At 35.0% G+C, this 26,611-nt stretch overlaps 1 protein-coding gene across 5 annotated transcripts in view; it reads left to right on the forward strand.

Moving 5' to 3' along the window:
• The window catches only part of STRN3 (striatin 3), a 61,053-nt gene that overhangs the window by 29,650 nt on the left and 4,792 nt on the right, over nucleotides 1-26,611 (forward strand). For 3 of the 5 annotated variants that reach the window (XM_005149343.4, XM_034061322.1, XM_031049114.2), the window contains exons 8-15: nucleotides 4,461-4,571; nucleotides 11,099-11,239; nucleotides 16,772-16,905; nucleotides 21,760-21,935; nucleotides 22,068-22,115; nucleotides 24,034-24,155; nucleotides 25,246-25,413; nucleotides 25,674-25,814. In XM_005149343.4, the coding sequence (XP_005149400.4) occupies nucleotides 4,461-4,571; nucleotides 11,099-11,239; nucleotides 16,772-16,905; nucleotides 21,760-21,935; nucleotides 22,068-22,115; nucleotides 24,034-24,155; nucleotides 25,246-25,413; nucleotides 25,674-25,814 (1,041 nt within the window). The remainder of the gene's footprint in view (nucleotides 1-4,460; nucleotides 4,572-11,098; nucleotides 11,240-16,771; nucleotides 16,906-21,759; nucleotides 21,936-22,067; nucleotides 22,116-24,033; nucleotides 24,156-25,245; nucleotides 25,414-25,673; nucleotides 25,815-26,611) is intronic. The other 2 variants (XM_031049115.2, XM_034061323.1) reach the window with 2 other exon arrangements.

Consider the following 26,611-nt stretch of genomic DNA (forward strand, 5'->3'; position numbering starts at 1 on the left):
ACTTCTAGTTGGAAGATGAAGCTGAAAAATAAATGTTACCTTTAGCTTTGGTAATACCTATCCAATTCTGGAAGTATTTTAGTTGCTTGGCGGTGTTCCTCTTTTGAAGGTAACATTACTTGATTAGTTTCTTAATCATAGTTTTATTTAGACAAACAGGCAAATCTCTTGGTATAGGAGGTCTCATAGGCTCTGAAGCTAAGGTTTTGACTTTGCAACATCACTTCAAATGTGTAGTAATGCAAAATGTTCTGGGTCTAGCATCAGTCTTACCACTGTTTTATGTAGAAGGAAAGACAGCTTGATACTATAATACATGTAATCAAAGGTTTATCCATTTTTTCAGAGCATACTACTGAAACTTGCTGAACTAGCCATTCCTTTCCAAGGTTACTGGCTGTCTCTGTCATCTCTTTAGGCAATTAACCAGAATGTGGAGGATTCTGTTTTATTTTGCAGTGTTGTTTTGCAAGTAACATGTTTTCAAACTTGTTTTTGAGCAGTTTGGTTAAAAACTGTACCAAATGTAAAAATAAAATCTAAGACTGTTTTTTAAAAATCAAATTGAACCAACCCCACTTTACAGAGAGCAGTTTGAATGTTTTTTTATTACAATTTAAGTGAACTCATAGCAGAAGTGACTCAGAGCATTTTAGGAGCTTGTACATAGTGATGGCTTTGTTTGTGACAGCTAGTTTAACTGCAGTAATTCCGTTGTTACCAAAACACTTGTATCTGGGGCAAGGAAGTGGGGAGGAGGAAATAAAGATAAACCTGCTTTCATCTATAAAAATGTGTTCAAAATTTTGCCATTTGAAGACAATATTTATAAATTAGTTGTGTAATTTATACTAACTTACTGTTTAAATAGTGAGTCGGAAGACATACTTCTAACTGTAGTAGCAGTGCTTCTTTCGTAGTATGTCACTGATTTCAGTACAGCTGCTCTTTCCTTAAATGGATGTTCAAGGATATAATCTATCCAGTCTTGGCATTAAGTGTCACTTCTTTAAAGATCAGTATGTAAATTTGAAATATTTAAAGACAATGCTTCTTTATTACCTATCAAAAATAACATTACAAGTATTGCCTCACTGAAATACCTTCTAAAATAATACATTGCCTAAACCAGTTTATTTTAGCCTGTTACATTATTTTGAGCTTTCTGAAACTTGAAATCACCAGGTCCATCCATTTATTAATTTATTTTTGAGGGGGAACTTCAATGTTAATATTTCAGTTAAAATTCATACTTCATAATGTAAGTAGTTCTTCTGGTTTTTTTCTTAGCTTTTTTTAATTTCCTGTTTTAGTTTGCCTGTCGTTGGCATCCTTCTATCACTTTTTACTCTTGCAGTTTTAAGCTCTCTGAAAAAGAAGTAAATATTTACATGTGCATTTCTTTATAAATGCTTTTATTTAGTATCTGGAAACCAAACATCTGATGTTTAGCCTCTAGACCTATTGCCTAGTCTTGCTTTATTATTACTGTCAGTACATAATTGTCAAAGTATTATCTGTAGGTCTAATTTCAGATACACTAAAATGTTTCATTGCCAAATTTGATAGTTACATTTTCTATTGAAGACTTCTGCAAACCAGCCACTGAGTGTGGAAGTTTGGGTTGCTTGTTTTTGCCTTCCTGTAATACTGTTTTTTAGAAACACATTCTCTTTTTGTAGGTGCTTCATTTAATGTACTATGAATCTTAAATTATTTTCAAACATTGTGATTTAAAGTGTCCTATCACCAACATGTTTTACTTGTGAACAGTTTGTCTTCAAAATAGTGAAAAAAGAGCAAATTCAAACAGTGTTAAATAAAGGATTGAAGTGTGCAGCATGCCAAAAAATGAATGTACATTTTTAGATTAAAGAATTTGTAAATGCCTTTTGGTGATACAGTATCATCAAGAAAAAGATGCATGTAGAACTTGTGCTTGCTTAAGCAAACAGGAATAAATACATATTGTTACATATTACAGATGTTATGTATTACATAATCCTTGTATTTTGCTTAAATTTCAATGACTGTGTTCATCACTAAATGTTTCTCTTTATGAAAGACCAAAAGTTCTGTTTACAGATGGACAAATTTAAAAGAATAACTATGCCCAGAACTCTGGGAGGCATCTTAAAAACCAAATTAAATCATTTCTCTACTAAGTACTATTGGCTAGTGAACATCCCAGATCCGCTGGCCTGTCCTGATGTCAGTATAGTGTGGGCTGTGAACACTACAGGCAATTTGAGGAAGTTCATAACTAGGGGTAGTTATGGAGGTGGTCTTACGGCTCTGTTCTAAAATAGCTAAGTACATCTCTACATACCTGAAACACACTTCTGGCTTTAGATTTCCTAGAAATCTTCATTGAAATTGATTGCACAGCCTCTCTGGTTAATCAGTGTTAGCGTTTTATCTAGCTTTCTATTTACAACCTACAGTTCAGCAGCTGATAGCACTGTTTTTCAGTATTTATGTTTGCAAGCTTATACTTTTCCTGTTTTCTGTTGACTGAATGAGCCCAGTTCCTTCAAATTATTTGTCTTGATATATAATGCACTGTTTGTTTTGCAGTCTGCAGACATTTTCTAAACTTCTGGTGTGGAACACAGACTGGACATGTTCCTTCAATTTTGTCATCACCAAAATTGTCCACTGAATTATTTGGACTACTCCTGTCTCAATACACTAATATTCCACATCTTTAAAAATATGCCAGACAGTTTTGTTGTGGTTTTGGGGTTGTTTTGGGATGGGTTTTGCTTGTTTAACAGCAGCATTACATTGCTGTTTTATATGTTCAGCTTCTGGTTCAGTTTAATTCTCCAGTTCTTCTCTGCAATGCTTCAACCCAGCTGATTATTTTCCTTTTATTAACGGTGCTTTGGTTTTGGATTGGTTTTCTTTTTTTAATTATTATTTTAATTTGTTCTGAACTAAATTTCCTTTCCTTGGGTTTTAGGATGTGGTGATCTTTTTGGTGTTTTGTTTTGGTTTTATAATTTTCTCCTTCTTTTGGTCGAGCTCGGCTTTACCTTTCTTTGCCTTTTGTATATTCTGACTAATCACTATTCTCTGTCAGTGTTTTAGCCCTGCAGTCATAAAGATTGAGGTCTTTGTGTTTGTGATTTGGTAGTTGTAGCTGCTGTTTGGTATAGGATGTTATTGTTTCATTGCCCTCTCAACAGTTCTTTGTGTACAGCTCATGGGACTTTGCCACGTTTAAGCTGCCCATTTCATGCCCTTGCCATCCTTGCTGTTCTTATATTCCATCTCTTTGATCAAGATTGTTTCTTCTTGCCATTGATCAGCCCTATTTGAATGAGGGTAGATGCATCAGTATCCTAGGATATCTTCGTACTTGTCATGTTTTGTCATGAAACATGTACTTGGAATAACTTGTACTGGTTTGCATCCTAAATGCATGTTTCTTTGTTTCTGCTGTGTATGGCTCCTCCTATGCACTTTTATTACTGTAATGTTTATAACTTCAAAAGTAGCTCTTTTATGGAAACACTGATATTGTAGGCATGATTGGAAGTTGGGAGCTGATGAACTAAGTTGTTTGGGTTTTTTTTATTGCTAAAGAATTTATGAGCATAAGCTGAACTGGCACACAGTTTGGTTGCTGCATAGTTGGCTGCAGCAAAAGTGCTTCTGCAAATGTTACATTTATCTTGTCGTAGAAACAAGTTTATCCTTCTACTAATTCTGTGTCCAGAAATGTTTGAGATGGATAGTTTAGAAAAGTGGAGACTCAGCTTTTCTTGGAGAATATTTTATTCTGCAATATTCATCAAACAGAAAAAGATACATTTTCTGAAACTGCTGTGGAATGTTGTATTTCTGCTAATTGTAATTTAATTGCTGGAATGCAGTGGGATGTCAATTTATTCTCCTATGTGAATTACTTCATGTATAAAGCTGTATTTATAGACTAGTTTCTTTGGTTATATATAGGACCAAGGTTTGTTTCTTGTGCATGTAGAATGAGTGTGAAAGGATGCATGGTGGTCTTCATGAATAAACTGGCACTGACTTAATCAGCTTGCATTTTCATGAGATATAGCATGACTACTTTTATTTGCTTATTAAACATTGGCTGAGTAATTTTTAACACTGTCTTTCTAAAGATGCAGTAATTGTTTTGGAACACCAATGAATTTTTGTGTATTTTGAAGTATCTAACAAACAGTTACTTATGAAACTTAATTTGTTTGCTGCTTAGTAACAAATTAACATACAATTTTCAAATATGCAACTGATATTTTACAGTGCCCTGGAATACTGTGTGAAATGAGACAGTATTTTGTAAACTTAAAACTGAAACTGCACCTTTAAAGTAAAGATTTATTAAGAACTTTTATAATGCTCTTATATAGCTATGATAGTAAATTGCCAACAGCTTGCATTGCCAATTGCTGATTTTTTTTCTTTTAATAATATGCTGCATGTAGACAAAGATGACCTGTCCCCAACTGCTGAGGTTTGGGATGTAGACCAGGGGCTAATAAGTAAACTGAAGGAACAGTACAAGAAGGAACGAAAGGGGAAGAAAGGGGTAAAGAGTAAGTGCAGATTCTGAATCTTGTAATGCAACGCTTTTTTGCCTATTCATTCATATAGAAGACTTTTTTTTACTTTTTTTTTCCACATAAGTTCTGGTTTTTTGTTTTATTTTTTGTTGTTTGTTTTTTTTTCAGTAAGCATCATTTTCTGTAATGGGGGCAACCAACTTTAACTTTCTACCTGCTGAATGTGAATATGTCAAAACTTTTGACAGCCATTTCCTAGATGAGAAATGTTGAAAACTTAAAAATTTAGGGTTAAATAGGTAGAGACAGCTTAATGCTTTGAAATATGAGAGTAAAAATAATGAACAGCTTAAGAAGTTTTCTGAAAGAATTAAACTTTATCTGCTTCTTTTAAGTATGATACTGTGGCATTTTTTAACATGAGCTTGAGTCAAGCTGTAACTGGTATCTGTGGACTTGTCATTATTTTTACAGTCTAAGGCACTGAGATTTTTAAAAATGCCTTTCATGTAAATGTGAACTCAGTGTATTTGTTTAGAATATAATCTTTATTTTATGGTGCCCTTCACTTCTCTGCAGTTACCACATTTTGATTGACACCTCTGTACTCTTAAAGAGTTTTCAGACCAATTGACCTGTTTGAACTATGTAAGTTAAATCAGACTTCAGTATCGAAGTACTTAGTAAAAATAACTTTGCAACTTGTTAACTATACCAAGCTCGTAGTGGACATAGTAAATCGGTGTCACTCTAGAGAAGCTCCCTTAATTGCAGTGGGTTTATATTGAAAGTATATTATAACAGTTTCTGATGATGTTTAGTAAAAATATTTTTTCCTGATTTGAAAAATTTTGTGAATATGTACTAACTATATTAAATAATAATTAAAGTATAACACTTCATGAAGAATTCTGTAATTAAGATTTGAATTTACTTTGCAACATCTAACATGAAAATTCAGCGCATGTTGATCTTACAGCAATTTTGCATGACTTGCATGTACACAAACACACAAATGGAAGGGCTTTGAAGTAAGGATTTTCACCTAGTTTTTAGGTATTCTCATTTTACATGTAAATCAGCACCAAATTCACATGAAGTATTTTTAGGGTTAGAAAATCCCTTTTTATACTAAAATGGACTTATTTGAAATTTTCATATTAAATTTCACATTTTTGGAAGCACAGATGGTGCAAAATAACAGCAAATGTTCTGAATTCTGGGAGAAAAAAAATTAGGGCATTTTTGTAGTTCTCTCTCAAAAATTGTCTTTAGGTTATTGCATAAAGTTCTAAAAACTGAATATTTGGTTGTCTCTTCTTACCCACCCCATCACACAGTTCATACTTCCTGGCTTGTGCAAGGCAAAAGTATCTGTAAAACAAGGACTAGTGTTGTTCTAGGATCATAAATTATATGAAAAACTCTTCTTAGGCTTCCAGACTTCTTGTAGTGGTATTGGCTTGCATAGAAAGGATTTCTTGCCTGCACTTGTTTCCTTGGCTGCTGTGCAGTCAAGAATCTCTATCACCTTTTTGTTTTTCTATAACATTTCTGGCTTTCCTCTGTAAATCTTAAAGTTCCGGAAAAGGAGCATAATTCTTGCCGATCAGAAATAAGTACTTTGTCAGAAATGGGCATTTTAATGGTCTACACTGCCAATTGAATTGGTTGTGACAATTTGTTTAAAAGTAAATAGTAGATTATTCTATCTGAAGTGTCCTGTTGGGAAGTTTAAAACTTTGCAACAAACTTTTAATCAAACTTTTTCTTCCTGTCCACTTTCCCACTGTTGCTGCAAACAGTGTAACATTAAGTTTTGTACCATGAATGGTGGGATATGCTGGCCATCAGTTATTATTTGATATATATATTCTTTTGACAATGTGTATTCCACTATCAAAATTTGAAGGAAAAATTTTCTTCATCTAAAGTAATTTTGAAAACTGCTTATGTTCATATAAGAGTATTTAGGAGACACATGTGTGTCACCATGCTGTGAGGTCATGTAAGTCACTGTTTTGCATTTTGGGGTTTAAATTCTCTTTAGGGAAACCCTGAGCTTCTGTAGCCCCACAGGGTGGTGTGTGGGGTTCTGGACTTGTGTCACATTCATGATAATAGTTTCTGATTAAAACTTGGCCTCTAAATTACTGATCTAATTGAATTTACATACAGTAAAAGTATGCTTTTAAGATTGGGCACATTTATTTAAATTGTTTATTTGATTCCTAGACTTTTTCTTCACAGCTTTTTACAACATTCTGAGACTCAGTATTGAAAGCCTTCTCTAAGAATTTGTGAACTTCTTTCTGAATATTCATGTCTTTTCAGTGTATTGTCAGACTTCTGTCAGTTTATTTTGAGCATTATCAGAGTTTATCTGCATGGCAGTATATATTATCAAAAAGATCAAATAAATGTGCGTTGACTCACCTCTTGCAGTACTTTGAGGACAGCATAATAAGGCAAACATTTTGACAGGTTCCTTTGTTGGATGTGCATCTGGTAACTAGCATAATCTGCATTTAGGCTGTTATCTTCGTAATGAAATCTTCATATCCCTGGTATAGTAACTTTCATTCCAAATATAGAGAGATAAGTAAGTGAGCAGAAGTAGTTTTCATTTCTGTTTTGATACTTCTGGAGTCTGCATTCATGTATTTTCTTTTGGGTGGAACACCTTAATTTTAGGTCATCTTTTGTCAGCACAAATAAAATAACTAAAAACCACCACAAACCAAACACAGCCTATTCTGGACTTCATTGTGATAAGTAAGGAGTTGGTTTGATTTCTATAAAATCAGGCTTACCTTTTACAGTAATATGCTGAATGGAAGGCCAGCTCCTTGCCCAGGTTTGGTAAGAACAGTTTTGTCAGGGAAGTCAGGGGATGACTTTTTCAAATACAGTCTGTCACATTTTCAGAACATAACAGTGGACACGATGCATATCTGATTTGTACTCTCAGGTCAGCACAATGTGTTCTCAGCAATTTGAAGAGTAGTTTTCATGCCTTAAATTGTTATGTGTGCATCACTGCTAAAATCAATATCCTTTTACAGTTCTTCCTTAGTTTCCTTGAAACTTTTCTAATTTCTTAGTTTTTTTGTCTTTTCCCTCAGTGTAATTTTTCTGTATTTACAAAACACTGTCTGTCCCGTTCACTTTGCTAACCTTAGGTTCTGGAAATACAGTACAATAGTTAATAGGCATGAAAACAAATTTGGATTTTACCATCTTCATTACCATGACTTGTTAATATAGAAGGATCCCTGTGCTATATTCAGACTTGGGCTGTTACATCTCAGAGCTAGTAGAAATCTTCATACGCTTTTCAGACTATGTCTTTTCAGCACTGAATATTCAATTACCTTTTTTGCTTTTGGTCTCTGAAGGTGGATAGATTGATATGGGACAGGTTCATGTTTACTGTTTGGGAGGGGAGGAGGGGAGGTTTGCATCGTTTTTCTAGTCTTGTGGCTAAAACACTGTCATCTAGTTTGTGCCTTGAACATAGCTGCTTATGCAGGGGCAACACATTTTTGTCCTTAAAAATCTCTTTGTAATATTTTTAAAAAAATCTCAACAATTATATAAAGGTATGCTTGCACTTGCTTGAAAGGAGAAATCTTCACAGTCCTCTCTGGTGATGGCACAGTATCATAGAATGGTTTGGATTGGAAGGGACCTTAAAGATCATCTAACTCAATCCCCCTGCCGTGGGCAGCGACAGCTTCTAGGAGACCAGGTTGATCAAAGTCCCATCCAGCCTGGCTTTGAACACTTCCAGATACGGGGCATCCACTTCTCTGGGCAACCTGTGCCAATGTCTTATCAGCCTCATAGTGGAGAATTTCTTCCTAATACCTAACCTAAATCTACCCTTCTTCAGCTTAAAGCCATTCCCTTTTGTCTTGTCACTACATGTCCTTGAAAAAAATCTCTCTCCAGCTTTCTTGTCAGCCCCTCTGGAAGCCTGCTGTAAGGTCTGCCTGGAGCCTTCTCTTCTCCAGGCTGAACAAGCCCAGCTCTTTCAGACTCTCTTCATAGGAGGGGTGCTCCCCAGCACTCTGGTCATCTTCAGGGCCCTCTTCTGGACTTGCTCGAGCAGGTCCATGCCTTCTCATGTCAGTCTTGAATATTGTCATTTTTCAGCGTGAAGTACAAAGAACTTGGGAACCGTAGCTGCTCTTTTCTGAACTTCAGAAAGAAGTTTCTCTCTGTATTGAGTGATAAATTGAGGGCTGTTCTGAGGTTACACATGAAGGACAAGAAGTGAATAAACATACCAAAGAACTTTAAAAGGTGAGGCTGACAGTCCCTTAATCAGTGACATACTGGCTGGCTGTCTCAGAGTAGCAGAGCAGGGGAGCTGCTTTTGAGTGTGCTGAGTCAAACTTTTCATGCCCTTATATTTGGTATAAAAGCACCTCAAAAAGATGCTTACAGTTTAGGTCTGAGTAATAGTTTATAAGCCATTTTTATAATTTTCTATTCATGTTTTGAACAGTTCATGCATATTGACTTGGAGAAGACAAATGGGTTTTCTTCTGGAAGGCAAAGGGTATATTAAAGTACACAGCTTAGGGTACTAGCCATGACTTCTGTCATGTCATTTCTTGATTGCCCTATAGTATCTTTAAGAATGTATCTGCTGATGATCACTGAAGGTGGCTGGTTGGCGGCCAGCTGGAACAAAGGCAAAAGCAAGCTTTGTGGTCTGTCTGGTAGAAACCTGGCCATTTTAAGAATTACCATTTTTATAAGGTTTCACCTCCTGACTGTGATTAAATAATATATCTTTGAAATGAAATCCTATCAGCCTAGTGCCTGTTGGGTGGGAGGAGGGGAAAGACTGGTGCAAAAGTGTCATTCCTTGTTTTTATTATTTTACGCTCACTTCATTAGCTGAGGTCGCAGGTTTCTAGACTCACTTCTACATGAGAATGAAATGAAACCTCTCAAGATGGTTCTTGTTCTGTTGCACAAGAGAAACTTCTGGAAGGTGTTTTTCTTCTCAGACAACTTCTGGGTATCAGCCTTCATAGATTTAATTAGAATACTAAGTGTACTATATAAGAACAATATCAAAAGCATGCACACACACACAAAAAAAGAGTATAGGGATTCTATAATTGGCAAAATGAAAATGTTCTGCAAGTATTAATGAGAATAGTTGCAAAGCATCCTTCTCGGGGTATGTATCGTATTCTTTTGCTGTGATTCTCCTTCCAGAAATATTTCCCATTGTCATGCCTCTCTGAAGAATTCTCCATTATCTCTATTATTTCCAGAGAATTCAGTTATAGATGGATAGTTATTTTTGAACACATGAATTTTAACCAGTTTTTGTCATTAATATCTAAAAATTGAACTGATCAGATATTATTTGAAAAAGTGTGGTTTAGTTTTTAGCTGCTTAAATGAGCAGTTTTGCTTTTAAGTCATCTGTAATTAGCGTTTATCTTCTTACTTTTTTGAGAATAAAGGCTTTGGTCTAGTTTTTATTTCCTTTTTAATAAAAATGGCACATGTCACCTCAGAGTATATATCAGAGAAATTGCTTCCTAATGCATACTTTACTAAAAAATTACTTACTTGAAGATTTTATATGTTTTAGTATGCCCTTTTAAATATAGTGAACATGTTATTTTTAATGTTCTGCAGTATAACTGCCTGCAGTCCCAGGAAGGACTCTTTCAGCGGGTAAAAGCTGGTTATGTCTTGCATCACTGTGGATTTTTTTTTCTTTCAAGAGTTTCTGTCACTGAAATGTCACTTTGTGACTGAAGCTTGACTTTCTGATATGCAAGCTCTAAGGTGGAAGCAGAAATGAATTTATCAATTAAAAGAAAAAAAATCGTACCATTTTTGTTTGCTAGTGTCTACATAATGAATATAATGTACATATAATTCAGTATGCTTTGTTTCCAGAGGCATGCTAGTAATAAAGGTAATATACATCTGCAGTTCCATGAAATGGTGGAAACATTCTTGTTCTTGTATTTAATAACAATTTTTACAATTTAAATACCATTCAGAAGCAGGGAAAGTTAATTGTTTGTTGCACCCCTATAAGTTGTCTGTACTTTTTCCCCTCATTTTTAAGCTTATTTTTGTTTGCACTGTTTTTCCATGTCAAATTGTTTAGTATAGTTAAAGATGTGTAATATTATTGGCAAATGTTTAATTCAAATGTATTTTGTTTTATAATTAATGTTGTTTTAATATTTGGCTTGACTTCTTAGTAGGGCTGTAAGATGACTTTTTTTCTCTCTCCTGCAGCAAACTGTAGAATAGATCTACAGAACACAAGGGAGTTTTTCTGTGATTTCAGTGAATTCAAACTGTATGCATGTAGTTTTCAGATTTGATGTATTATCTCCTTTTGATTTCCAAAAGATCAATTTTCTTAATATACAAAGACAAAACCAAAGCATTGTATTTATTTCAAGGAGGTCCCATTTCTTGTTTAATTAGTTTAATGGGTTTTTTTACTTCAGTCAAGTCAAGCGGTAGCAATCAAATGAATCTTTGCTGCTGACATTAATTTACAGGAGTCAACAGGACAAAACTTCACGACATGATAGCTGATCTGGGTGATGATGAGATACCCCACATCCCTTCAGGAGTCATTAATCAATCTAGGTCACCCTCTTCTAGAATGACTGATCATGAAGGTGCAAGAGCAGAGGAAGGTACAAAAAATTCAGCTACTTATTGTATTTCAGGAGATTTCTTTCAGAAAGCACACACTGTAATTTACTGTCCCCTCGATAATGCAGTTGCCCATTGCCACATTATTATTTTATTTGCAATTCTTTCCAAATGGTTTTATGAGAATGCGGCTTCAGTTTCTGTGGCTTATCGTAACTCACCATTATTTCATAAGTATTTTTAAACAACTTCACGTACAGCAGTGTTTTGAAAATATTCACTATTTAAATCCCTGTTTGCAGACCCTTCCTGTTAGCAAAACCTTCTACAAATAGGGTGTTATAGAAAGGAAAAAAGGTGAGTATTGACATTTGATACACAGGTTGCATTTTAAAACGAAATTTGAGTGATTATGTAAGTTATGACACAAATTAGTCTCTCTCAACTTTAATATTCTCTTTTCAAAAATATTTTTGGTGGATATACACAAGTGTACAAATTCACTATTTCTTTATGAAGTATTGGTTTCAATTTCAGGATTATCTTACGCAATGAAAGTTAGTGACAAACTATTATCTAAATAGTCCTAAGTCTTGTATTTAGCTTTTAAGTTCTCTGTTTTGAGGGGCTGATTTTCTTCTATTAACTTTGAGATTAGAATACCATTATGTAAATTCTGTGCTCCAGTTGGAACACATTCAGTATACTTAGATCAATTCGTATTTGGTTCCTTTATGATGATCTTTGATTCGAAAGCCCTGGCATAACATCAGCTATACCAGAAGTGGAAGGTATTCGTGTTCTTACTAATCCCGATAATATGTTGGTTCCCCCATTCCTCCTTCAGCCCGGCCCACAAATGCCTGTCACCAGGCAAGCAGAATAGAAATTTTGCAGGGAGGTTTTTTGTTGCTCTTCCAAGCTGTTATTTTACAAAAGTATTTGTTTGTCTTCCCTTCTTTTACTGCCTCCCTTTTCATCTTTGACTAGATGATGAACCAGTATGGAATTTATCTGTGGAGTGCAATTGAAAAACCTACTGGTGATGCATTTGCTAGAACTTGCAAACATACATTTAGGTTGTATTTAGGCATAGTGTTTTAGGTTGCCTTTTAGCCTTGTTAAGGTATTAAGGGCACATGAAACTATAGTTACAGTTCCCTCAGTCTGTCTTGGGCTATTTTTCTTAGGCCATAAGAGGTACGCAGACATTCATTGTTAAGGATAGGTCATATAGCTGTTTTCTCTGTTAGAGACGTTAAATTTCAAATACCATTGGACAAAACAATCTTCATGAAGAAATAAGTGCTAAATTTGGACTGACTTTTATTGCCTGGTTCCTGTAGCACAAACACTCTGCTGCGCTTCAAATAAAGACTGTTCACACTATTTTCAAATAAATTCCACCTTCAGGCTTATATTCTCATGGTATTTAATGTGCTCATATGTTTTTCAGCTTATCAGTGTAGTTTCACCTTTATTCATTGAGTATCAGTATGAATGTAATATTTGCTAATTGTGGGTTCTGTATAACTTAAAAAAATTAATATTAGAGTGTACATTTTGATGTTTGATCAGAAATCCTGCTCTGAATAACTATGTGCCTTTTTGAGTTTTTGTCTGTACTGTACGGTGGAAAGCTACAAGCAAACAAGTGTTGCCTTTGAATTGCTTCTAGGTCTGTCTTTTGTTAACAAGGCCAAACACTTCAGTATCATAAAGTACATTTTTTGCTCAGTTATTTATTCTGCTGTGTTTTAAAAGCTAAGGTTTTTGCAGGCAACTTTAATTTTTCTTGGTGGGACACACTAGGGTATGCTGATGAATGTTACCAAGCCATAATGTTCATGTGGCTGTATGTAATGTTTGTGCTGCACTCTGAAGTGTTACAGTTCTGAGATGGTGGTTAGTAATTTTGTTTTCATATAGAGAACAAAGTGTTACTAAGCTCACTTTTTTTTTTTTAATTTATTTTTTGTTTGCTTTCTTGATGGAGGAGGGAGTTCTGGGAGGGCAGTAAACCATGGTTCTAATTGGCTGGGAATGTATCTTTTAAACATCTTAACAGTGCAGGGTTTGGTTTGCTGTGCGTTTGGGTTTTTGTTGGTTTGGTTTGGGGTTTTTTTTCCCCACAAACACCTGCTTTAGTATGAAGAAAAAATCGTTATGCTATAGTTACACTTTGTTTTGGCCATAAGAAATGGAGGTTTCCATTTCACCATGTTGCTTGACTTTCAGAAACATAATCAACTGCAGCATGATTCTCTATCCCATGTATTGTACAGAGAATTACTATTTTTGTGGGTTGTTTTTCTTTTTCAGTATCTGTAGCTGGGGGGCATCAGTCTATAGGTCAACAAAAAGATGCTGGGCCATGTCATCTAGACTGTGCTTTTGCTGAGAAAGGTTGGACCAGATGATCCTTGAGGTCTCTTCCAACCTGGTGTTCTATGATGTGAAAAAATAGCAGTAACCGCTAATTCCTGAGACATTAACTACTTTTGGTGTACCATGCATTAACTTTCTGGAAAACAAGATTAAGAAGTCCCTATTGTATAATAGATGACAGCAGCATATGTGATCATACATAACTAATCGGAGGTTAAAGCAGTTCCATCATTACAGAATTCCAGTCTGTACAAATACTATTGCTTGATTTTGACTTAATTATGTATATTGAGATCTTGAGGGTAGGAAGTACTGATTAGGATTGGCCAAGCAAATATTTAATAATTGCATTTTTTTCACCTATGAAGAAACTTATACTATCACATATATTTTTATTTTATATTTATAGATTGCAAACTCAGTTAAACATACAGAAGGCTATAAAGATAACACTGAGTACGCGTTAGGAAAATACTTGGATTTTTTAACTATTAAAAGTATTCAATAATTTATTTATAATTCGCATATATATATTGGTGTGTTTTTGATACACAGAATTGTGTGTCTTTATTTTGGTAGCTACACAATGAAAGATGCATTATGTTACAACTTCTCCACCTTTTTATTAAAACTGCTTGCTAATTTTTTAAGCTTCTTTAAATAGGTTGTGTTTTAAAATCGTGAAATGTGCAAATAAATTAAAATACAATTATACTACATGTTATACATACATATTGGCACCTTTAATACTGAGAAATACGCTTCTAAATTTCAGAGAGTATTAATTTTGAAGCTTTAATGGTATATTAATCTCTGATGCAAATAAAGATCTATCGTATAAAGATATAAAAAATAGATCTATAATAGAGACTCTTAATGGAGTAGTGTTTTCCTGTGATGGTTGTTCATTTTGTGCCTTCATATGAAAGTTGATCTGTTAAGGACAAATTACATTAATTTCACAAAGAATTAGTATGACAAGTTCAGGAGCTAAAACCGTGGAGGCCTGTCCTAAAGATCAGATAGGAGCTTTGTTTCTCAAGTGATCAGCAACCCTGGTCTCACAAAGACTTGGGAGGTTCAACTTGTAAATGAATTCTTGTATTTCAGAAGCTGGGACCCTGTCAAGACAGTAGAAGGTAGCAAGTTTTTGGAAACTCCAGATAAAAATATTGGAGTCTTACTGTGGGAGACAAAAAGAAGGGGGGGGGGGGGGGGATGGGGAAACACACAGATACAAACCCTAACTACAAAACCAATCAAACAGTGATAAAAACAACCAACAGTATAAAATCCTAAACTCCCATTTGTTTCTTTAAGCCTTTTTTTTCCTTCTTCTTTTTTTTCCCCAGTTCACCAGAGGATGCTTGTGATGTTATTTTCTTTCTTGCTTCATATAAAGTATTGTTTTATCTCCTTTTATACTCAGCTCAGACAGAGTAAGAAATAAATCCTTAGAATAAATTTTCATCTAATAATCATGGATGACTTGATAGGCCCTCATGCCCCCCAGAAAAACCCAAAACCCAAGAAGAAATAACTAGGTGTTTTCAAACAATATGGCTTTTTCTGAAATATGAGTGTTTTGGAATAGACTGTCAAATCCAGAGTTTTGGTAAAATATTAATGGAAATGAAGTAACATTCATACAAGGGCATGGTAAGCTATTTTGAACTGTTAATGTAGCATTCTGATGGGTCAAGACTTTTGTATGGATTATGAATGTTTTAAAAAGAGGTGGTTGTGCATGGTAATAATACTGCTTGCTCTTTTTATGTAAATGTAGGAACAGCAGTCTTTATTCTTACATATGTGATTTTTTTTTAGATCCTCACAGTTGTGTGCTAATAAGGTTACATTTTTAATGGCACAGTAGTTCTTGAGCATTTTAACTGCTTTATTTCAAGTGATTTTTTTTTTTTACCTAGCTGAGCTGACTCCTCTTTGCATAGCCATACCAATGATGCCGTACAACTATAACTTTACATATGGTCATGTTTACTTCATCTGGAGTGGAACATAACAGGGTTGCCACTCAAGACAGTGGTGATACAAAATAGTAAAAATGCATATTCAAAACAGGACTCTGTTAATTATTAGTCCTCTTGTTTGGAACTATTTTTTAAGAGAAAACTTAGGGTATAGATGTTTTTCAGATCCAGAAATTTTGTTTTCTCTGAGTTTCAAGGGTTTTCTCAGAGGATTAGAAACGAGGGTTGGCATTAAAGTGAGACCATAACTCTCCCTGCCAAATCAGTTAAATCCAAGTGTTAAGCAAGGTAAATCATACTTGACATTAAGCAAGTTAAATCATACTTGACATCTTTAAAAATCAAACATTATTTTGCAAATGTTTGCAATTAGCTGAAGTTTACACTTAGCTAAAGTTTAAGTGCTCTGCTTCTAACAAGTCACCTAATTTTTGCACAGAAAGGAATACTGACAAGTAAAAGCAGCTTCTAAAATATGCTAAAGTACAACATTTTTTAAGCCTTTATTCCTATTCCTTACTGCTAAACTGGTATTTGTAGATAGAAGGACATATACAGAATTGTTGGACTGTAAAGAATATGGGTACATATTTGGAAGCTTATTATTCATATGTGAATTCTGAATGAACATTGATTTGGGGAAGGCACAGCTAGATAGGATAAATACCAGTTGAGTGTATTCTAAATTAGAATCCAGAATCATGCTGAGAAAGTGAGAGAGGGGAATTCATGAATAACAGATGTTTTCATTTTTTTAATCATCTGAAATTTTCTAAGTAGAGGAGATGCTTTACAGGAGGTCTTTAGCCTGAGAGATAAAAAATACTTACACATACTTGACTAGTATAAAGCAGACACTTACTTGCAGGTAGCATGCATGGTGTAGTGAATGAAATATTTAGCTGAGAATTTGGACACCAGGGATGTACATTTGATATTGCAGTGTAAAGTGATGTCAGTCAAATCACTTGTCGAAAATTAAAATCAAATTACAAAGCATGATACAAGAATTGTGTGTTTAAAGTATATGTGTGTGTGTTTGCACATGCGTGCGTGTCTTCATGCTCTCTTTTTTTAGTTGGGGCAGTATGTAGCACATACAAGTTTCTGCTTTGCTTTTAAGTGACAAATTTATGCACTTTTTCATCAGTTTGACTAACTACATTGAGACTTAAACTGTTTTGTTCTTTGTAGCTGAGCCAATAACGTTTCCACCTGGAGGAGGCAAGTCATTTATTATGGGTTCTGATGATGTGTTGTTAAGTGTACTGGGCCTTGGAGACCTTGCAGACTTGACAGTAACAAATGATGCAGACTATAGTTATGATGTAAGTGCAATTTTATTTTAAAATTCTTTATACAGTTTAATAATAGTTGGGTCCCCTCTCCCCCCAACCCTGAACATAATAAATGCAAAGAACAGGGGTTTCTTTAGCAAAAACAGTTACTTGGGATGAGAGACACCTTGTGAATGGGCTAAGTAATTTGGGTAATCAAAACTAAGTGAGATGACATGTTTTCTACTTAACATTAATTTGCTTGAACAAAAATGGCCAATTATACACTGACATGGAGTATTGAGATGGCATGGTATAAAACACAAATATTGATATTATTTCTCTGCTGTCCCCTTTGTGTAGTGTTAACAGTATAGACTATATATACTAGTATACTTCAGATATAAGCTTTTAGGGTGCATTTTTATTACAAGCCAGAGTGTTGTGACATTCCTTTGACCATATTCATTAAGCCAAGAAAGTTCATGTGACTGTTTCATTGGCTAAAAACATTTGATGGCTGGTTAGGGAAATGTTCAGGTAAGTCTTATATATTGTATTATATTTAAAGTGTCTTGTGTTTTTAGGTTGTGATTGGGCCTTTATCATTATTATTATTAGTGGTGGTTGTGTTAAGATACCTCTATAAGTTGAAAAATCATAGAAATATATGGAGCATATCTGAAAAGTGCATGGTGGCTTCTGACTTCATGTGTCAGAAAAGAGAAACTTGAAGTATCAAATAACACAGCTAGAAAATGTTTTAATTTTTATTTAAGAAATGAGTCTGTCCTGTTGCGGGTCTGAGGAGAGTGAAGTTCAGATGCTGTTAGCTCTCCATCACAGTGTTCCTTCAGGCTAAACATTCCTCGATAGTCCATAATTTCTGAAGTTGTTTCCACATAACTGTGGATCTGCAGTGCTGTAAGACCAAGTCTTACCTTGCACCCATAATACAGCACTTGTAGGACATGTTAATCACATGCCCCTATGAGTTTAGCTGAAGTCAGCTCCTTTTCCAGTAAATCTCCAGATAAGCAGATAATGTTAAGCTAAGTTTAATGTTTAAATAAAAAAACCCAAACCACTTGAATATTCCTACTTCTTGCATTATGTTCCCAATAGGTCTGTGCTCTTCACATAGCTTGTGTTAGCAATTACAGTGCATAAATAAAGACACAGCAGGATTCCACTGTCTTTCATGAAGCACCCTTGATGAGTGTGGTATTTTGAAAAGGAGAGGGTATGTGGACAAGATGGAGATTAAGTTTTAAGTCTTATGAATGATATCTGGAAATTTTTCTCTATGCAAATGATTTTAGAGCACAAGTTGTCCCTAAGACTAGTCAATTTGTAATATAATACAGTCATTTCAAGTAGTGTCTTTCTTGTATCTTGTTCCTTATATTTACCTCAGTGTATGTAGTTGTTTGTATGCTAAGGGAGTAATGCTGTTACCAAATCAAATGCTCCTATTTGTATATTCTTGGATTCCATAGCTGCACAGGATGGTGGTTGTTTTCCTGTTGTAGGATGGGCTGCAAAATGGAAAGTCCTCATTTAGTAGAGCATCTAAATTTGGAAATCTTTAATCAACAGAACATTATCAAGAAAAAGATAACATTAAAATATTTAAAGACATTGACTGCAGTTACTAATTATTGCTTTTCTGTTGACTGCAGGGGAAGGAAGAACTTCCTTCCCTGGTGAGTTTTTTGGGGTTTTTTTAGGGATTATTTTAAGGGGTTTGGTTTTTGGGCTGTTTTTAGTTTTTCCTGTGATTAGCTTAGGTGTGGTTTCTTTCACTCTGATTTGCTGGTGATTTATAAGGCAGGAGACATAGGTTGCTAGCTTATGTTCCTATACAGACAAAATTAAGGCAGAAAAGGATTTCTATTAGGTTAGATTGAGCAAGTATTATAAAGCATGTGTTTTCAACTTTTTTTAATCGGTTTAGCAATTTTTTGTGTTTTATAGTTTGTATTTTTTCCATCTAGCTCTAAATTTAAGGATTTTATGATTAAGTTTTTTTAGGACATGTAAAGTGTTTGGTGTCTCCTGATCTAGGCAGAGTTTTTGTTTGGGTGGTGGTCAGTGGTTTTGGGCAGGGGAATTTGTTTGGTAGACCTACTATTCTAAGCATTTGCTCTGTTGCTGCTCACTGGCAGGGAACTAGGATCAAGGATTGAGCTGATCCCTCATGGTCCATAGTAAAGTCCACCAAAGTTCAGGAAAAAAGGGAGAAGGACCTAGTGAAGCAGTGTAGTTCCATAGTCTGTCTTTTGTCAGTATTTTGGCATTTACAGTAGGACATTGACTAAATGGGGCAGTGTATCCATGCCTTTTGTTTTGGGATGTCACGCTTCAGAATACTGACATACAGTGTCATATTTTAATACTGTCCCATTATGCTTCTGGCTGATCTTGTATGTCACATTTATTCTCTTTAATCAGCAAATCTCTTTTCCAAGTCCAAGACTGTTTGTTTTTTTTTTTTTTCTGAGATGGTGTTCGGGGATTTTTGTTTGTTTTGTTGTTGTTTGTTCAGGTGGTTTTTTTGTGGGTTTTTTTTTATTCTTATTGTTGTTTTGGGTTTTTTGTATACTACTGGTTAGCTTTTTCTCTTAAAGGTTGCAATGATCTCTTTTACAGATGTGTCAGTTAGTCTTTTCCAGTATTTTTTTTAGTTACAGTAAGGATGTCAAGATTCATTGGAAGCATGGATGGGGGAAAATAAACTAGAAAAAAATCAGCTGAGATATAGCTAGATTTTTAGGAAGCTGTATGTGGAGACTTCTGAAAGAACAAAGATGTTCAAGTCTGTTTAAAAAATACAAGCTTTAAAGATGTACTTAAATGTACCTTGTTTTTGTAACTTCTGTAACTTCTGTACATTGCGTTTTAGCAGATTCCAGTGAACTGCTGAGAATGAAATTACTGTTGCAACAACCATTTTAACAAAAAATATTTAACGAATTCTCTTCCTATTTTTGAAAACTGAGTCCACTATATAATCAGCTCCTGGTTTTCTTGAATGACTTAATCACAACTGTAATAGAAATCAGTGTGGTGTGAATGCATGTCGCACCCAAAGAATCAAGGTCTTCTGTCTAATCTGGGACATAACAGAATGCTGAAATAAGCCATTGCTATTTCAGATGTTTGGCTTTAACTTCTCTAAGCCCCAGATCATCACAAGTGAATGAGGCAACATGAGTTAGGCAGAAGGATGAATACATAACAAGGATTAAAACTAGTGAGGGACTCTGCTAGAAAAATACCTTTGTTTTGGTTTTTTTTGTTTGTTTCCTTCTCTTACCCACTTTAGATTCAGGGAGGTGAAGAAATACACAGTTAGGGTTGAAATATGTCAGTTTTAATGCAGAACTTCAGAATTCCACTCTGTTCCCTGAAACTAAGATTATTCTTTTCATGAAGCTTGTATATAACATGCAGGGTAGTGCTAAGTAAATTATAAAATTATTGCAGCACTCAGTATCCTCTAAAGTGGGAAGATTGGAAACAAAAAGTTTTGTAATGGTATTTGTTGTTGTAGGGTAAAAAAAAAAACAAACAAAACCAGGTTACCATGCTATATATAACAAGTTTCAGTTACTTGATCCGAATTTGGCATAGCTTGCACTTAGGCCAGAAACTTACATTAATATAAGGGAAAAGCAAATATCTGCATACCTGTAACTCAGAGGAGTAAATTTAATTGTCTGAGCCTTTCTATTTGTTTTGATTGGATAGAATCAAATTTGGTTTGAATGAGTAGTGGTAATTCAGTTCCAGGATATAGATTTTCAGTCCTGACAAAGGCCTAATATTTTATTATCTATGGGAGATTTTAATCTCTTAATAGTGTTGCTGAAAATATCATACTGAGAGAATCTGCCCCACAGCTGAGAAACATGCTTTAACAATTACATGGTGAATAGTTAGTCTATAAGGCAGAGGATAGGATTAGTTTCTATTTATTCTTAGTTTGCTAATTTAGGTCATCTAGTAAACTCCCTTTGTAGTTACTCGAGGGGAAAAGTACCTGCACATGTACTTCTCCTTATGATGGAAGCTTAGGACAAATGGGATGTAGTCTTCTAAGGATCTGCTCTTTGCATAATATAAACTGTAATTCAGAACTCTAAATTAGTCTCTTGCAGTCATTAGAGTTTGAGGTTTTTTGGTAACTCTTCTGAGTTACTTACAATTAATATTAAGCAGCTCTAACTTCCATGTTTTAGCCTAGTAGTCTATAGGTTAAGACTATGAATTGGGTGTTTGTAATATATAAATGAAAAGTTTGTGTATATTACTTCACATATTAACTAAGTTGCTGTCTTATGAATGTATTTAAAACTCATTAAAGACTTCAAAATATTGATATGTAGTGTTTTATTTAAAATCTGTACAAGTGTGTATTGAAATCTTGATTATCTATTTCTGTGTACATACCTTCATATATAGAAGTATTTTAGGATTATATGTTTCCTGTCATTCTCAGTCAAGTTACTTATATGAGGAAGATCACTCACTAGGCACCTGAAGCTCATTTTGATTATATTTAAGTGATAAATAAGCTTTTGACAGTTGTAATCTCTTCCTTGGGTGCAGACAGCTTTAGCAATGAAACCTTCAGGAAAGAAGAATTAAAGTATTATTGCACAGAAGAATTAAAACCAGCTTTTGAAAAATCAAGGCTTCTTGTCTGTGTGTTCAGCATTATACTCCGTTCCATACCTTGCATGCTGGAGAAGGAGTTACAGATCAATAGATAAATGCAAACTCAAGATTGAACATATGTTATCTGAATCAAAAATAATGTGTTGTCTTAAAATACAGGGATATGCATATTATGCATATTTTTAAACCCAAGGTAAAATTAATCCTTCTCATTTTTTTAAGCTGCCAGCTAATAAAGATGCCTTTAGGAAGACATGGAACCCTAAGTATACGCTACGCAGTCATTTTGATGGAGTTCGGGCATTAGCTTTTCATCCTGTAGAGCCTGTGCTGGTTACAGCCTCTGAGGACCATACTCTAAAACTTTGGAATTTGCAGAAAACGGTTCCTGCCAAAAAGCAAGTATATGGGTTTCTATACAACATTGATTGTGTTTGAAATACCTTTGAAATTGATTAAATTCTTAACTGTTTTCACAGTTTTTCAGTAGAGATTTCATGTAATGTAGTAACTGTTCCTATCTCTTTCAGGAGTGCCTCTTTAGATGTAGAACCCATCTACACATTTAGGGCTCACATGTAAGTGATATAATTAATGCTTGATAAATATATTGTCATTGTCTCAGATTTATAAGACACTTACTAGTAAAAGCCAGAAATATATTCTATTCTTACATCATACAGGCAAGGTCCATCATACTTTGTCAAAACGGGTAACTACTGAGTCCCTGTCATCAATTGCACAGTCCATGATAACATAACGGGAAGTAGCAAATGTGGTTAAGTTGCAATGGAAAGGAGAGAAGATAATGAAGTCACAGACAATGAGTGACACCTGTGTCTTGGACTGTGGATTTTATATGTAGTATGTGAAAAAATAAGGTAGAATTTATTAGTCTTACCTAGTATCTTTAGATACAAGACTGAGAAAAAACAATCCCAAACAAAAAAAAAAAAACACAAACCAAAATTAAGTGTGGATTCAGTAAGCTGAAAAATCAGGAGATCACACAAGTGGCTAGGAGGGCTCTGAATTCTTTTTAGGGGCTTGAACAAGAGTAAGAGAAAATTTTATTATCAGTATAGGCCGAAGTAGTAGATAGGGCATGAGTATTAGTTTATACATATGCCTTTTGGGGCTGGGGGAACTTCGAAATAAGTGTGATAATGGTTGTAATCAAAAAACTGATTAATACCTGAGTAAAGTTTTGAGTTCTGCTTCCCTCCAATAAGAAGGCAAGGCAGAAATGTGCAGTCCATAGCCAGTCACAGTAGTTTGAATGTACTTTGCTTATATAGCTGAAGATCCAGTTAGCAAATAAGCTTCACAAGAGCTCTTTAAGTGTGGAAGTGGATAGCACTTGTTTTGCTGGCCTTAAAAAAAATAAATTAATAGCTTGTACTGTATGTACTGTTGCCACCCTCCTCCTTAAGTCACTTGATAGAACGTAGTGTCTTAAGGCTTATTAGCTAAAGCATAGAAGATTCTTCCCTAGGACTGGATGGCTGATTTGTCCTCATGTTCAAATACAAGTATTCTTTCAAGTGATTAAAATGTTCTTTGAAGGTGAAAGAACAATTGAATTGTCTCTTTCTCTGTCTGAATTTGGGCTATTATGGAGGCTTTTATTAATGAATATCAGAAAGTAAGGTTTGGGGAAGTCTTGATACAAAACTGATCCCCACCTGGACAGTGAGACTGGTAGCAAAGTAATTTTACTATTTTTCCCCTCAGGCAGGCTTTGAGCAACATTCCCTTTCAGCCCACCTCTGTTCTTCAGGTGGACTCAACCATACTCTTCCTTTTCACCATCTTCAAATATATCATTTTAGTTTGCTCATCTGCACTTAAACAACTGGTGAACATCTTACGTCCTGAGCATGGGCCTGTCAGAGGAGCCAGGCATCTAATTTTGGCAACCTCGTTTTACAGTACAGTTAAACCTACCTTAGTGTGGCCAAAGGAGTGGATTTGCTTCTTCCTTTGGACACAGTTTGTACTTGTCTGATACCACAGCAAGTAGGTTGAAGAAGTTAAAACCAGTAAAAGTCTAACCTTGGCCCAGAAGCACTCTTCCTAGGATATTTTTTTCTGAACCTTTTACTGGGGCATAGGTTACTGTAATTTCCTAAAATATGATGAGAAAAGCAGTTGGTGGTGAGGGAGTAAGAACTACAACCACCTTTATCGGCATAGCTGGCTATTAGGTTGGCATAGATGCACTGTAAAAATTTGCCATTTGTAAGTGTAGTTGCTTCTGAGAAATAAGGTGGTGGTCTTTGAATTGCTTGAATTCAGATAGTTTTAGTTATGTTAATATTTTAATAGAGGTTGGTATCACTTATTGAGCCATAAAAAAGGTTTTAACAGAATTGTTTCTTTGGAGTTTGAAATTTCAAGTACTTAATTCAGTCCAGTTGTTTTTTGAAAGCAGCCAGATTTTCACTTCTGTCCTGTAGGCAGTACCAGTAAACTTCTTTTTCTGTCTCCCAATAGCGGACCTGTATTGTCATTGGCAATTAGTTCCAATGGAGAACAGTGTTTCAGTGGTGGTATTGATGCAACCATCCAGTGGTGGAATATGCCTAGCCCCAACGTGGATCCATATGATACCTATGGTAAGTATTTTTAAAAGATAAACAGCTTGTGGCCAGTGTCTTCCACATTTTGTGGACTGTAACTGCTGTTTGTCAACTAGATTGTTTCAACTTTGTGTATGGTGTTTGTTTATTCCCACTTGGCCTAGTGATTTACTTTGTATAGAACTGTAAGAGGAAGACTGGCAATTTCTGAGGTTTAAACAGGAAATAAAACATTAATCATAACTGTTACTTTTTTTAAAGAAGCTAGTTTGAACCAGCATTCCAATTTTTTTTAATTACCATTTCTTTGATAGGAATTTTTCAGAAACCTAAGATGAGTGTGCTCAAATTCAGGGTCCCATGTTTCTGATATGCAGCTCTGTTCCCATAGCCAGTGTCCCTAAAATTAAGGAGTTGATAACTGTTTGGGAAACTTTGTATCACTATCCTGCCATTTGTGGTAATAAGCATTTTGTGCTTAATGCAATTCTAAGGGTGCAGTTTCATGGTTCACTGAAGACTGAATGGGGCAGTCGGCTTCCTCTCTCCCTTGTGTCGTTGTTATGAGTGAGCTAATGCAGCACTCGGGCTGCATAATCTGTGGCAGTGAGATTTTGGAAGGCTGCTATTCTCAGTCCCTTAAAACCAATATGTAAGCTCAGATTGTGCCTGCTAAAAAATTATTCATTGTAGTCTAATCACTAAAAATGGCCTGATGAATTCATGCAGGTGAGATAGTTGGTATCAGTTTCATGGATGTCAGACAGAACCGTCTCTACTCAAGTGACAGGGTTGTTTTTTTAAAAGAGAGAGCTCTAATTAGCAGGGGTTTGGATTTTTCTTTTGGAGTGTTTTTTATTTGTTTGTTTCCTGCCTTTGGGGGTGTTTGTGGGTGGTTTTATTTGGTTGGTTATATTGTATTGGTTTGGGTTTTTTTGTACAAAATGACCTCCTGTGTAATATTCTATCTGTTGTTTAAATAAGAAGGTCTGCGGGGGATATATGACAATTTTATGTGGGATTTAACTTGTACTGAGATACAAAAAGTACTTATTTCATGTTTCTTCGCTAAAAAGGTTTAATTTCTGAGCTTTTGTGTTGTTTTTTGTTTTGTGTGTTTTTCCAGAGCCAAACGTTCTAGCTGGCACATTAATTGCTCACACAGATGCAGTCTGGGGTCTTGCTTACAGCGGTGTAAAGAATCACTTACTATCTTGTTCAGCAGATGGCACTATTAGATTATGGAACCCACCAGAAAAAATGCCCTGTATTTGCACTTACAATGGAGAGAAAGGTAAGGTTTTGCAGTGATTTTCGGGAATGTAATGGGGCAGCTGATGGTCCATCTGGTCTCCTTATCTCCATTTAGCCTAACCAGGGAACAGGACTGAAAGAAAAAGATCTTTTAATAAAATAATGCTGATGTTGTAGCATTACTTCAAAGAAGGGAATTAATTTATTTAAAGTACGAGTATAAAACAAACTACATATTTAAACTGTCAAGAATTTCAGAAGTGTTTTAGTCTTTCTAAAGTAATTTTTCTCTCTTTCTAGAGCATGGAATACCTACATCAGTTGACTTTATAGGTTGTGACCCTGCTCACATGGTGGCATCTTTTAACACTGGCAACACAGTCATCTATGATTTAGAAACATCCCAGTCAGTAGTAATGCTTTCATCACAAATAGAATCTGGTATGTAAAGCTCTTCTGCATTAAATGTCCATCTTGAATAAGGTACCTTTATCAAAGTTTTACTGTATGGTGAAGTAAATGAAAATATTTCATTCCTCTACTGCATCATGCAGTTTTGAAGTTAGTTAGATGCTTGGAACAGACACAGTGGAAGAAACTGTGGATTAGTAGGATTTGAAAATGGACATGGCAAAAAACAACGGGTTTTGTTCTCAGCTGGATTTCTCAAGAATTTCATTTGTCTGAATTGCATATTAAAACACAGTTTTCACTATATAGCTTTGACATGGAGGATATTAAGATAAGTAAGTAAATTAATTAAGCAGAATATTACTTCAGTATCAGATTCTGCACAGGTCATGATTATACACTTTCTCCTGTGGAACTTTTAATATTAGAAATTCTGTTGCTACAAATAAGGAGCTGCAAAGATGTAGCTTTTTAAGAATTGTGTGTATCTGATGAAGCTGTAGACAGAGGAGCCTTCTTAGCTTAAACCTATGAAAGTACTGCAGAAGGAAAACCTCCAGTTTCTGGTCATTCCTTGCTATGAAATGAGATCTGAAAGAATAATGCAAGGGGAGAATTAGCTTCTCCCCTCTGAATAATCTAGTTTACTTAGTTGATTATAGTTGTTGGTAGGTTATATAAGGGCTTCAACTCAGGTAACAAACCTGTGTAAAAGATATATTCTAGGTAGCTTGTGCAAAAACTAGCATCGACATCACAAATAAGAAAAATGCCTTTTTGAGTTCAAAGTGAGAATCACAGAATCATAGAATAGTTAGGGTTGGAAA

Source organism: Melopsittacus undulatus, chromosome 4, assembly GCF_012275295.1.
Source record: "Melopsittacus undulatus isolate bMelUnd1 chromosome 4, bMelUnd1.mat.Z, whole genome shotgun sequence".
NCBI classification, from domain to species: domain Eukaryota; kingdom Metazoa; phylum Chordata; class Aves; order Psittaciformes; family Psittaculidae; genus Melopsittacus; species Melopsittacus undulatus.